Source organism: Crotalus tigris, unplaced genomic scaffold, assembly GCF_016545835.1.
Source record: "Crotalus tigris isolate CLP2741 ecotype Arizona unplaced genomic scaffold, ASM1654583v1 scf7180000024340.7048381, whole genome shotgun sequence".
Lineage (NCBI taxonomy): Eukaryota > Metazoa > Chordata > Lepidosauria > Squamata > Viperidae > Crotalus > Crotalus tigris.
This window is the reverse complement of record NW_024100510.1, coordinates 634,328-647,027: the sequence shown is the minus strand read 5'-3', so window position 1 is coordinate 647,027 and position 12,700 is coordinate 634,328. Positions and strand designations below refer to the sequence as shown.

Sequence of the window (12,700 nt, the reverse complement as noted above, 5' to 3'; positions counted from 1 at the left end):
TCCAACTCCTACAGGAAAACCACCAAGGCGCAGCCACGGGCCAAAGAAACGGCACTGAAAGGGGTGGAAGTCGTGGAGTTCACCCCCTCGTCAAAAAGGGCTGAGGGAACTCTGACCCCACTGGATGATGACCAGTGGTTGATAGACACTGATTCTGAAAATGACCCCCTGGTAAGTGATCTGATCACTCCTGTGACTGTCCCCATAGAAATAAGCTTCCCAGGGACAGGAAAGAAAGCCAATTTGAGGGCCCTGCATCAGGTTGCATCAGGTACTTGGTGAACCCGGCACTGGTGGAGAAACTGGGAATCCGATTAAGGAGGCTAAAAGTCCCAGTTGCATTTTGCCAATTAGACGGCTCCGTTGCGGAAGGCATCCTGGCAACTTTTGCCACTGAGCCAATAGGGGTGCAAATGGGATCACATTCAGAGGTCTGGAGTTTCATAGTAGCCCCTGGGATGCAGAGACCTCTGGTACTAGGCTTGGTGTGGCTGAAAAAATGGAACCCTTATGTGAATTGGAGGAAGGGGCTGTTAAAATTCTGAGTGAGTCACCCCTCCCAAACCCAGCAGAAGATTCTAAAGGCAAATGCTCCTCATGAACTAGGGGTTGCAATGCAAGGGAAGGATCTCCCAGCCATCCTAAGGAATACTGAGACTTCGAGGTGTACAAATGTAGTGATCTTTTATATAGAATGCAACTCCACCCCCTCTTTTGTTGGGTCTGTTTCTTTTGAATAGTTTGTATCCTTCCATCAGTACATTCCAATCATGAGTTTCATCCCACCAAGTTTCAGTAATGGCGACTATATCGTATCTGCCTTCATATATTAATACTTTAAGGTCACCCTGTTTGTTCCCTAAAGTTAGAGTGTTAGCATATAGGCATTTCAGTCCTTTATTGGTCTTGGGTAGGTTTCTTGTATCTCCTATTTTGTAAGTGAGATTTCCATCCTTTCCATCACTCATCATTTCATTATGTTTTTCTTTTTTTATTTATTTTTTCTCTTTACTCCCTTCCTCATGTGATTGATTATCTAGTAGTTTTTGCTTGGAATTAGGTTCTATAGACCATGAAGATTGCCCCCTGCCCCCTCAATTTTAGTTTCAAGCCCTTTTGATAAGATGAGCCAGTTGTTTTCTGAATATATTTTTTCCAGTTCTTGTAAGGTACAATCCATCCCTTGCCAGTAGCCCTTCATCTAGGTAATACAGACCATGGTCTAGGAAGCTGTTGACAACACCAGTTTTTAAGTCAGTGGTTCATTTCTAAAATCCTTTGCTCCCTTGTTGGAAGTTAGTCTTTTGTTGGAAGTATAGATGAAAACACAACTTGTGCTCGTAATTCTTTAACTTTCTTCTCTAGCTGTTTGTAATCTCTTGTTATTGTTTTCAGATTCATTGTTGTGTCATTGCTCTCCACATGTAGGAGAAGAAAGGGGTAATAACCCGTGGGGTTGATTATTTTATTAAGATACTCAGTTACACCTTTGATTTTTGCTCCAGGGAGACTATATACCTCCCTAGATTGACTGCCTGGTCTGCAGAACTATAGTTTCTTTTACCTTAAGAATTGAATCTCCTACCACCAATATTTGCTTTTGTTTTCCTAGGGAAGTCTGGAATACTTTTCTTTTTATCGCAGGAATGCTGGGTTGTGCTTCTTTTTCAAAAACTACTGAAGAATCTTCTTTTGTGAGTGTCTGTATATTTTCTTCCAGGGGGAGGCTATAAAAGTGATTATTCAGTTCCAGAAGGGCTTCATTGGAGTGGGCTAGGGTAGATAGTAGGGGCTTTGCTCTTGATTGTTTTCTTCTAAGATTGACATGTTTCCATCGGTCTTGCTCTTTAGGTATATATGTAAGCTCTTTTTTTTTTACAGAAGCTGTAAAAGCTGTTCAGTTTGGGTGTCTTGATTTTCTTCTTTATGTTCATATATGAGGTCATCATTTTGTTAGAAGCTGTTTGCTCCCTATTGTGTTTTATTTTGGTGTAGTCTTCTTGTTTAGGTTGGGATTTCTTCCTTTACTTGTTGAGTTTCACAGTGGTTATAGTTGCCTCAAAACCCTTTATTTTTTTCTTCTAGTAATTCAAATAGATTACATTTGATACATACATAGTTTGGGTCTTCAGCTTCTGTATAAGCTGAAACATATGGCACACTTTGCAAGTCACTATAGTATCAGTCTCTATCTTCATGACTTTTTTCTTTGTTTGTTTGCTAAAAAATTTAAAATTTCTGAAAATTTAAATATTCTCCGTGTTGCAAAGTGTCAGTTTACAATAGTTTACCAGAGTTCTTGATCTTTTGTTCTGTCTTGAAAAATTCATCAGTAACCTCCCTGTTTTAAGTGTCTGTCTCTTTTTCTGTTTTTTAATTTTTTCTCTTAGATCATTAAGAATTTAAAAATTTCTAAGAATTAAAATAAGTAAATAGTTTTTTCAAATGTTTAGTTGAAATAAACTGAAAAATTGAAAAAAATGAAAAAAGGATTTAATTTATAAAATTAAAAATGATATTTAAGAGTTAAAAAAAGATTAAAATTGGAACAAGGAATTTAAAAATTGAAAGAAGGAATTAAAAAGGAATTTTTCTTAGGAAAGGGAATTCATAGATTTAAAAAAATTAGAAATTTACAAGAGTTTTTGGCCCCTTATGAAGTAATATGCACTATTCCCTGACTTGAAAGTTTATCCCTTTCCTCAATGTCCACAAGTGCTTTGTTTTTATCCTTTTTTCCCCCTGCTCTCTTGTCCTTCGGTTGCCTGGCCACTGTCAGGGTTTTCAAATACAATGTACTGATGTGGGCACTCTGCTAAGCTGGTCCACCACACTGCTCTCAGTTGGTACTGGTCTGCCGCGCTACTCTCATCTGCTATTGTGGATGTCGCTGCTCAGTTGATCCTCTGTGTTGCTCTCAGCCATTGCTAATCCACCACACTGCCCTTAGTCGCTCCTTGGGGCCCTTTATTCCTCTGCCACATAGCTCTGGACTGCTGTTGCTCAAAGTCTGCCATGCTGCTCAAAGTCACTGGTTTGCTGTCACCTAGCTCCGTTTCACCGCTGCTCAGTGGCTTCCATTTGCATTGCACTGGCTCCATTCAGGTGTCAGGCTGGATCATTGGGCTGCCTCTCCGTCTCTCAGCTCAGCTATCTCTCCTTCTCTCAGCTGGGTCTCCAGGCCACCTCTCGATTGGGACACTGGACTGCCTCTCTCAGCTGGGCTATCTCTCACTGTTTGTACAAGAAGTTCAATTTCTCTTTTTTATCCCTCCTATAGCTAATCTTGGTGTTGCCCTCTTGATATAGTTTGTAATCCACACATGTATTGAAAATGACAGATGAATAAAATTTGCAAAGTAAAACAAAGTCTCAGCTTAAAGGAAAAAAATAGTATCTCAGCTGAGAGCACAAAAAAAAAGCCAGCTTATTATTAGTGTAAAAAAATATGTATATAATATAAAAAGATAATAAAAGGTAACCCACAAAAATCCACATTTTTTAAAAAAGTATTAGAAATTTAAAAATATTGTAAAAAATATTGCAGTCTCTGACATTTTGTAATCCACAAAAGAAGCTAGAATGATAATTGCAGTTTAGGGTTATAAAAGCAGTTCTGGGGAATTTGTGATCTAGGTAATAAAAATTTATGATCCGGCTGTAAAACTTTACAATAGTTGTAACAGCTTTTTAAAAAGTTCACTCAGTTTTCTCAAGATCACTCAATATATTTTAAAAAAATGTGTTCAATTCATTCACGATTATTTAGTTAGTAAAGACTGGAATCCTTATAAATATGCAGAGAAAAAAGAAACGGAAAAAAAAAGCTCCCTTGCAACAGATCTGCATTTCTTTCATTAGAGATAGAGAGATGGAAAAAGAACACTCATGCAATCAGATCTGTATGTAATTTGTTTTGAAATTATATCCAAGTAAGTATGCTCTGTTAATGGTAAAAAGACTATGCTGTCAATATTGAAGAAAAAGTTTAGTCTATATAAAGAAAATTTTCTCAATTGAAAAACTTTGTCAATGCTGGTATTTTCCCAATGTCATCAGGAGCACAAAGGAACTGCAGTCTGATTAAGCTACAAGCAGAACTCACCAGAATTTGAAACTTTGCATCCAAATAAATGTTTGATTTCCAAGATTTCTCTTCTCTCCAAGTCCAGTCTTTTCCTCCATTCACTTTTTTTTACCCATGGTTTCAATTCTGTGCATGTTTGGGGGTTTTTTAAAGGTTTTTAATTAGATTATTCAGGAGAGCCCCACTTCTGCATGTGTGCTCTCTCCAGCAGCATTCCAAGATTGATTCCAAAATTCCAAAAATTGATAACTAAGTTCCAGTCATCATCCACAAACAAATGGGGGCTGTGAACAAGCATACTTGGTTTTGGAACAATACCTCCGATGCTTTATGAATTATCAGCAAGACAATTGGACTAATCTTTTGCCATTTGCTGAGTGGCATACAAGAACTCTATACACAGCAGCACAGGATTCACCCCATTTTGAGTGGCTATGGAGCCTGCAGTGCCATCACTAAAGGACTGGTCACCCATTTACAACACACCTGGCCTATCGTGCGAAAAGCCCTTGCAGAGGCTTGGGAAGCATATAAAACTGAGGCTGACAAGAAGAAAATTGAACCTAAGCCTTTCAATTTGGGAAATCAAGTTTATCTCTCCACTCGCTACTTACAATTGCTTCAGCCTTCTAAAAAGCTGGGCTCCAAGTTTGTGGGTCCCTTCCCTATCAAATTTATTATTAATCAGGTTACAGTCGAACTGGATTTGCCTAAGTCCGTTCGCCAGGTCCATCCAGTTTTTCATTGTAGTCTGCTAAATCCATTGCTTTTTGTCCGGTCTTCTGGTGCTTTGGAAAATAGGTTGACCCCATCTTCTTTGTGGTGGTCCCTTAAATATTGGACACTACTAATATCTTGACTAATCCTTCTTTTCACTAGACTAGACATACTCAATTCCTGCAACCATTCATCATACACTTTAGCCACCAGTCACTTAATCACCATTGTTGCTCTTCTCTGCACTCATTTAGAGCCTCAATAACTTTTTTGTACTGTGGTTACCAAAATTGGACACAGTAGAATTACCAGTGCAATATAAAGCTGCACTAAAACTTCACATGATCTTGATACTTGATACTAACCTATTCTATACCTGTGTATTTGTTTTTTCTTGCATAAGTTTAAAACTTTTTTCTATATTTTTAAATAGGTAATGACTTTCTCTTTGCATTATAGCTAGACGCTTTCTGGTGACCAGTTTCAATAGTTCTCAGTTAGCACAGTTAATGTATTGCACAAAATGATTTGTTGCATTATTGGAATTCACACTATTCTAACTGGTATTTCTATGGAAAATGCAGTAATTGTTTCCATTTCCAAACATAAATTTTTACATGTTTATTAATGAAATAAAAGTTTAAAAGATTATACTTATAACTTCAGTTTATTTTTTTAAAAGTCAGAGTAGTTATATAATGTAAAATAAAAACAAAGTCTAAATATCATTCCTATCTTTCTTCTAGATCAGGGGTGTCAAACTGCTGGCCCACGGGCTGGATGTGTCATGCGGAAGCCACGCCCACCCCATTGCTGGCAATGGCAAAACTGTCCCAATACGTTGCACGATGTCACGTGATGTCATGAGTTTGACATGTCTGTTCTAGATAGATCGCATAAATGTTTTAAAGGGAGGGAGGGAGAGGAAGGAAGGAAGGAAGGAAGGAAGGAAGGAGTCAGGGCCCACTTCAATATCTCATCCTAAGAAAGTAGAACTCATGGAAACAGTTTCTTCCAAAAGGAGCTTTTATTAGGAGAAGCTGATAGTAGGCATAATAGACAGGATCTGAGGGTTTCCCACCAGATCGATAGGTAAAAAGTATCCCAGGCATAACTCCACCCCATATTTCATCCAGTCAGTTCAAACGGGCCAATCCCGAGGTGTTAAGTTTGTTGTGGGAAAAAGGAGATAACATCAGGTCGTCTCCAGACTGCAGCAATGTTTAGGCAGCTCTTCGCACCTTCCCTTGTGAATGCAGAGATAAAGCAGTTGCCAGAGGTACTCCTCCCCCCTTTCTAGCTGACAACAGGGGAGAGAAAGTTCACAGAGGAAGAAATGCAGAAAGAGCAAAGTGTTACATTGTAGTGATAGAGGAAACAAGGCAATAACCCTCAAGTGCTTCCCCCCTCCCCTCCAGGAGTATGGCAGAACCCAGGGAGAGAAGAGAATGCAATTTGGGTTTAGAGAGAAAGAAAAAGGTCCTTTAAGATATGGTTGCTGACAGAAGGAAGGAAGGACAAGCTGGAGGATAAATCCATACCCAAAGTGTACTTGCTATCTTCATCATTATCATCATCAGAATTGGAAGGGACCTCGAGGGTAGTCCAATCCCCTGCTCAAGCTGGAGGCCCTATCATATCAGACAAATGGATGTCCAGTCTCTTCTTAAAAGCCTCCAATGATGGAGCACTCACAATTCCTGAAGTCAAGCCATTCCTGGTTGATTGTTCTCAACCAGTAGAACAGCTGAGACTATATCTCCTACATTCTGTTGTAATACTTCAAAATTAGCCTTTTCTTTTTTGAGCTTTTCTGAAGGAGGGAATTGAATCTTCCTTTTCTCCATTTAATGCACAAAACAAATGTTAGTTTGTGTGCATGATGACCTCACATTAACTGAATTTTGGCTCACATTAAATGTGAGCTGGTATCAATTTGTAATTTGTACTAATTCAAATATCACACTATTCAAACTTGCGCTAATCACAGTCTTCCTATATCAGTGGCTTCTTGCCAAACCTACTGTGGCTGGTTAATAAATGACCAGATGCATTCTGGACCAACAATACAGGTAGTCATTGCTTTATATCCATTTGTTCAGCAACTGTTCAAAGTTAAAACAGCACTGAATTATGGTAGTTACTAATGGAATTTACAACCATTCCAGCACCCCAATGGTCACGTGATCAAAATTTGGACATTTGGCAGACCACCCACATTTACACAATATATGCTTCAACTTCCCTCCCCATTTCTGATCTTTTGACTGCCCTGTACTTCTACCTCTGCCACCCACCTGAGGGTTGCCTGGGTGTGCCTCAGCAACAGGAAGAAGATAGGAAGGTCAGCTTCAAGACAGTTGGAAGAATATAGGTAAACACTACTATCTTGACATTCCTTGTATGAAGACTGGCATTTATAGTTCTAAATTGATGTGTACAGTATTATTAAGAATTTTAATTTTAAATAGAAAAGATTTATAAATAGAAGGATTGTTATGCCTACACATAATCATTTCATTTCAGAGGGTGATATTATACTACTCAATTTCTAACCAAAATAAAAACAAGATAAAAAGTTTTGCTAACAAATGTTAAAGGCTAATGTGAACCATCAGCCAAAATACAACTAAATAGTTGAAAATAGTTTTCAATTATTTTGAAATGCCTTAACTATCAAAACCTAAGGTGATATTAGATAGGCTAAGGAGCCATCTGCTGGTGACTTAAAAAATGAAGAACATAGCTCTGCTAATAAAAAAAACCCCAGTTATAAATTGATTGTATAGTTCATTTAATTATTCATAGATATTACCTATTGATGGTTCATTCAAATGAAGTATTCATAGCATAGCAATACATGGTCTATTACATATCCACTAGCAATTTCAATTAGATATCAATGAATTGTGCGTGTCTTTGTTGGTTAAAAAAAAAAGAATAGCAGTGTTTTGATCACATTTAGATATGCTGCACTGAATAATATTCTTTGTTGTATAGATAAATCTGTTCATTCACAGATGTTCATATTAAAATGTTATCAGAAAGTGAGTATAAGTTGGGATTTGTCTCTGTTTTCTTCATAATAACAATTGCTAATTTAACTGCAAATCACAACAACTTTTTCCTTCTGTTCCAAGAAAAATGTAAAATGAGACTAATAATCTAGCATCTGCAAATAGCTATCTTTTTTTCCCAAAGTTTTTATTTTTCCATTTATTCAACATACAGAATACAATTTACAAGATAAAATAAATAAATAAAATACATTCATAACCATTGGTACCGCTTGCCCATTCCCCCCAAGCTGCGTCCACCCTCACTAATACCTTCCCTACTTCCCTCCTCTTTCTCTCCTCCCCTTCTACTCTCTTCCCCTCCCCTTCTCCTCACCATCCTACTTCCTCCCTACACCTTCCTCCCCTCTCATCCCTCTCAAGCACATGAACGCAGCATAGGGGAAATGCCCAAGCAGCAGCTCTCTCCTACACAACCATATCTATATTATCCTTACCCACCCACCCTCAACCCTCCCCCCCCCACTTCCCAGAGCAGAGTACAGGGTTATTAGTAACAAAATTAATAAAAAAGGAAAAGAAAAAAAGAAAAGAAAAAAAATCATACTTAGCCCTCAACTCCCCTTAAAATACATCATTATAAACAAATCTCTTCTACAACATTTACTATAAAATTAACTTTAACATCATAATTTTATAAACAAATCCATTAATCATAAAATAAATGATACTTTGTAGACCCATACTTTTTCTGAATATAATCTATCCATCTTCTCCATACAATAATATATCTTTCTTGTGTATGATCCTTTAAATAAGCAGAAATTTTTGCCATTTCTGTGAAATTAGAAACTTTAAATATCCATTCTTCTAAAGTAGGCAACGAATCTTTCTTCCAATATGAGCCTACTAGTAACCTTGCTGCAGTTAATAAATTCAACATTAAAATAGTTTCTTTATCATTTAAGTCCACAAAAATATCCAGTAAGAATAATTGAGGAGTAAACTTTATCTTCCTTTTAAAAATGTTTTGAATGTTCCACCAAATCATAATCCAAAAAGCCTTTACCTTTTTACAATTCCACCAAACATGAAAGTATGTTGCATCCATATTACTACATCTCCAACATTTGGGTTGTAAATTAGAATACATACAAGATAAATTTTTTAGGATCTAAATGCCATCTACAAAACATTTTGTAAAAATTTTCCCTCAAATTTTGAGCTTGTGTAAACTTAATGTTTCTGATCCAAATTGTCTCCCATAAATCCAATGGGATCGGTTCCTGAATATTCTGAGCCCATTTGATCATACAATCTTTGACCAATTCTGTTTCCGAATCTAATTCTATTAGAGCATTATAAATTATTTTTATATGGGCCTGATTCTGATCTTTAATCTGAATAACCAAATTTTCATCTTCTAACATTATTCCCTCTTTCTTATCTACAGTCCACCTATCCACTATTTGTAAACATTGAAACCATGACTGTAGAATATTTTCTTGCCTTAATGCATCTAAAGATTTTAAATGCCAATCCGAACCAAACCAAATTAATAATTCTTTATACGAAATCTTGTCAAAATTCATCCCCTTAGAAATTCCCTCAATTGCATGTCTAGGAATCCCCCAGACAGGTATTTTATAATTTAATCTATAATAATACTTTTTCCAAACTCGGAGTAAAGCATTCCTCAAATTGTGTGATTTGAAAGCCCGGTCCACTTTCTTGTTAAAAATTAAATATGCATGCCAACCATACATTAAATCCCACCCTTCAAGAGAAAGAATATCTTTATTTGTTAAGGTAAGCCAATCACTTATCCAAGTAAAGGCGGCTGCATCATAACATAATTTCAAATTGGGTGCTTTAAGTCCTCCTCTTTCTCAGGCATCTTGCAAAATCTTAAACTTAACCCTTGTTTTTTTCCCAGCCCAAATGAATTTATGCAAATAACTATCTTGATAGTATTGTACAGCAGATTATTTCTTGCAGAAAAAAATGTGTATACTTCAAAAGCTCCTTAGAAGTCATATGATTTATTAACAAAGAAAAAAACAGAACGAAAAATAATGTTCCCCAAGGAGTATGTTCATAGCTTTCAATTGATTCCAGCTGGAGGTATTTAAATAATTGAAGGATTAATAACTGAATTTATTTTATACAGTTAAAATTTTGCACTTTCTGTATATTAATCTACTTTCAGTGACAGTGCTGTCAAAATCCCTAATTATATAGGATTATTTTTCAAGCACTGTCTTGATATATCTACAAGTTGATATCTATGTAGTCTATTATATCACTTCCATGTAAGCAATAAGAATCATGCTGGAAAACAACTATGACAACAGTTTCTTGTGTCCATTCCCTGTATCTTTCATTTGCTTATATTCCTTTGTTTAAACTGGCATATTTTCAGAATAAGATTTATTTTACAAATAAGAGTGATATATTATTGCTTGTTGCTTCTATATCCCAGCTTTTCTGTAGGACCTAGTGATTTTCATTTAGATTTTCCTTTATTTTATCCTCACTACATTCACATGAGGTAGGTTGGACTAAGGCAGGGGTAGGCAACCTTGGCTTTTTTATGATTCGTGGACTTCAACTACCAGAATTTCTGAGCCAGCATGGCTCAGCTTCAAAATCTCTCCCTTTCCCCTCAGCATGGCTGGCTCAGGAATTCCTGGAGTCATAAAAGAGCCAAGATTGCCTACCCCTGGACTAAGGAAAAGTGACTAATCCAGTGTGTTTCAATGTTACTCTAGCTATGTTACCATTCTATATTACAGAATTAGAACATAAAATAGGGTTGGAAGGGCCCTTGAAGGTCTTCTAGTTCAAGCCACTGCTCAAAGCAGGAAATCCTATAATATTCTGGATAAATGGCTATCCAATCTTTTCTTAAAAACCTCCAATGATGAAGCACCCACAACTTTGAAAGGCAAGCTGTTCCATTGGTTGATTGTTCTTACTGTCAGGAAATTTTTCCTTAGTCCCAGGTAGGAGCTCTCTTTAATGAGCTTCCAGATGTTACTTCTTGTCCTGCCTTCAGATGTTTTAGACAATAGGCCAACTCCTTCTTCTCTGTGACAACTCCTCAACCACTGAAAGACTACTATCATATCACTCATAGTCTTTCTCTTTGTTAAATTAGACATACCTAGTTCATCATATGGTTTAGCCTCCAGACCCCTTATCTTCTTTGTTGCTCTTCTCTGCACACTTTCTAGGGTCTCAACATCTTTTTTTTTTATCATGGTGATCATGGAATGCAGTATTCCAAGTGTGGTCTGACCATTTTGTATAAAGCAGAACTGTCACTCCCCATGATCTTGAAACTATCCCTCTGTTGATGCAACCGATGACTGAATTAACTTTTCTGGCAGCTGCAGCACCATATTAAGTATTAACTCTTCTTATAGTTGCTACAGTTAAGCCAGATGCCACTTATTCTATTACCTGTGCATTTGGTTTTTCTTGCCTATATCTTAGACCTTATTTTTCTCACCACTGAAATGCATTTTGTTGGATAAGACCCATGCTCAAGTCTGTCAAGGTCTTTCTGAATCTTGAGTCTATCTTCTAAAGTATTAGCTATTCCCCCCAGGTTGATGTTGTCTTCAAATTCAATGAGCTCCACTTCTATCCTCTCATCTAGATCAGGGCTTTTCAACCAGTGGTACGCATATCACTGGTGGTACGTTGGCACCTGTCAGGTGGCATGCGGCCCTGCCCAGCCCAGCTGAGTGTAGCAGGGGAAGAAATGAGTCAAAGCGGAGCAGCGCAGAACTTGCCATGAGGGAGTCCTTAGGAGCTGCAGGGCTGCTTGGGGCGAGACAAAGGCCCAGGATTGGCACTTCTGGCTCACCCTGACGAGAAAGGGGGGGGGCGGAGACAGGAAATGCTATAAAAGAAGGCAGTTTTGGCAGGAGAGGGAGAGAAGAAAAGACTTTGGAGAAAGAGACAGAAGAGAAAAGGCTTTTGTCAGGGAAGCTGCGGAGGGGGGGCGAGCAGGAGGCTTTCCAGCAGGTGCCACCAGGCCTGCAAACGCGGCACTGCCTCTCTGCTTTCCAATCCTGAAATTCTGGAGTGAGGTTGGGCAGCTTCTGAGCATCCCTGAGAAGTTGCAAATCTGCTGTAGTCTTGGCTGCCACCCCCTTCCTTGGCAGAGCGAGGCTAGAGCGCGCAGCCTTTAGTTGGGGCTGCCAGCATGGCGGCAGGCGGAAGTGCCGGGGAAGCACTGCTTTTCAGGAAAAAGTGGACAGAGGTACTTGCAAGTCCCGCCCCAGCTATGGTGAGGAGCAGCAATGGCATCTGTGCCCTGAGGCCGAGGAGAAGAAACCAGAGGGACACGATGGTTGGGCTGCCTTCCTTTGATTGGGGACGTATGGCCTAACTCTTGCTGAAATGTAAATCCCTTTTTAAGCAAGGATTGGGAGGCTGAAGGCCTCTATTTTTGTGGCCATGCAGTTCTAAAATCAAAGGGCTGCTGCTGGGGAGGAGAATCAAAATAGGGCAAAACAAGCATAGTCCACCATGGTTTATTGATTGCAAAGTTTTCCTCGGGTTTTCCTATCCCTTTCTGGGCTATTAAAATCACATTGGTAAGGTCTGTACTGAACACCTGGCTGCAAAATACTCAACCGGATTTTAGCCTAGCCCCTTGTGCAATCCCAGGCCACATTCTGGAGGTAAGAGGATGTAGTAGCAGGAGAGAGTTGCAAAATTGATTCGTTATTTATTCTTCTCTTTAGCAGCAATAACTATGTTTTTTGATGACTTTGCTAGCAATCTGAAGGCTGTGAACTTTCCTTTCCCCCTTGGAGAAAAAATTCAGAAGTACTAGATTTATTTTTCCTGCTAATTACAGTAT

General features: G+C 38.3%; 1 protein-coding gene across 13 annotated transcripts in view; it reads left to right on the top strand.

The window, feature by feature from the left end:
• Positions 1 to 12,700, top strand: part of IQCA1 (IQ motif containing with AAA domain 1) — a 230,963-nt gene that overhangs the window by 150,288 nt on the left and 67,975 nt on the right. Inside the window, exon 16 of one of the 13 annotated variants that reach the window (XM_039326232.1) lies at positions 6,973 to 8,116. The exons of the other annotated variants lie outside the window; for them this stretch is intronic. Coding sequence (XP_039182166.1) covers positions 6,973 to 7,071 — 99 coding nt within the window. The 3' untranslated portion in view covers positions 7,072 to 8,116. Of the gene's footprint in view, positions 1 to 6,972; positions 8,117 to 12,700 lie in introns of those variants that run through there. 13 annotated transcript variants of the gene reach the window in all.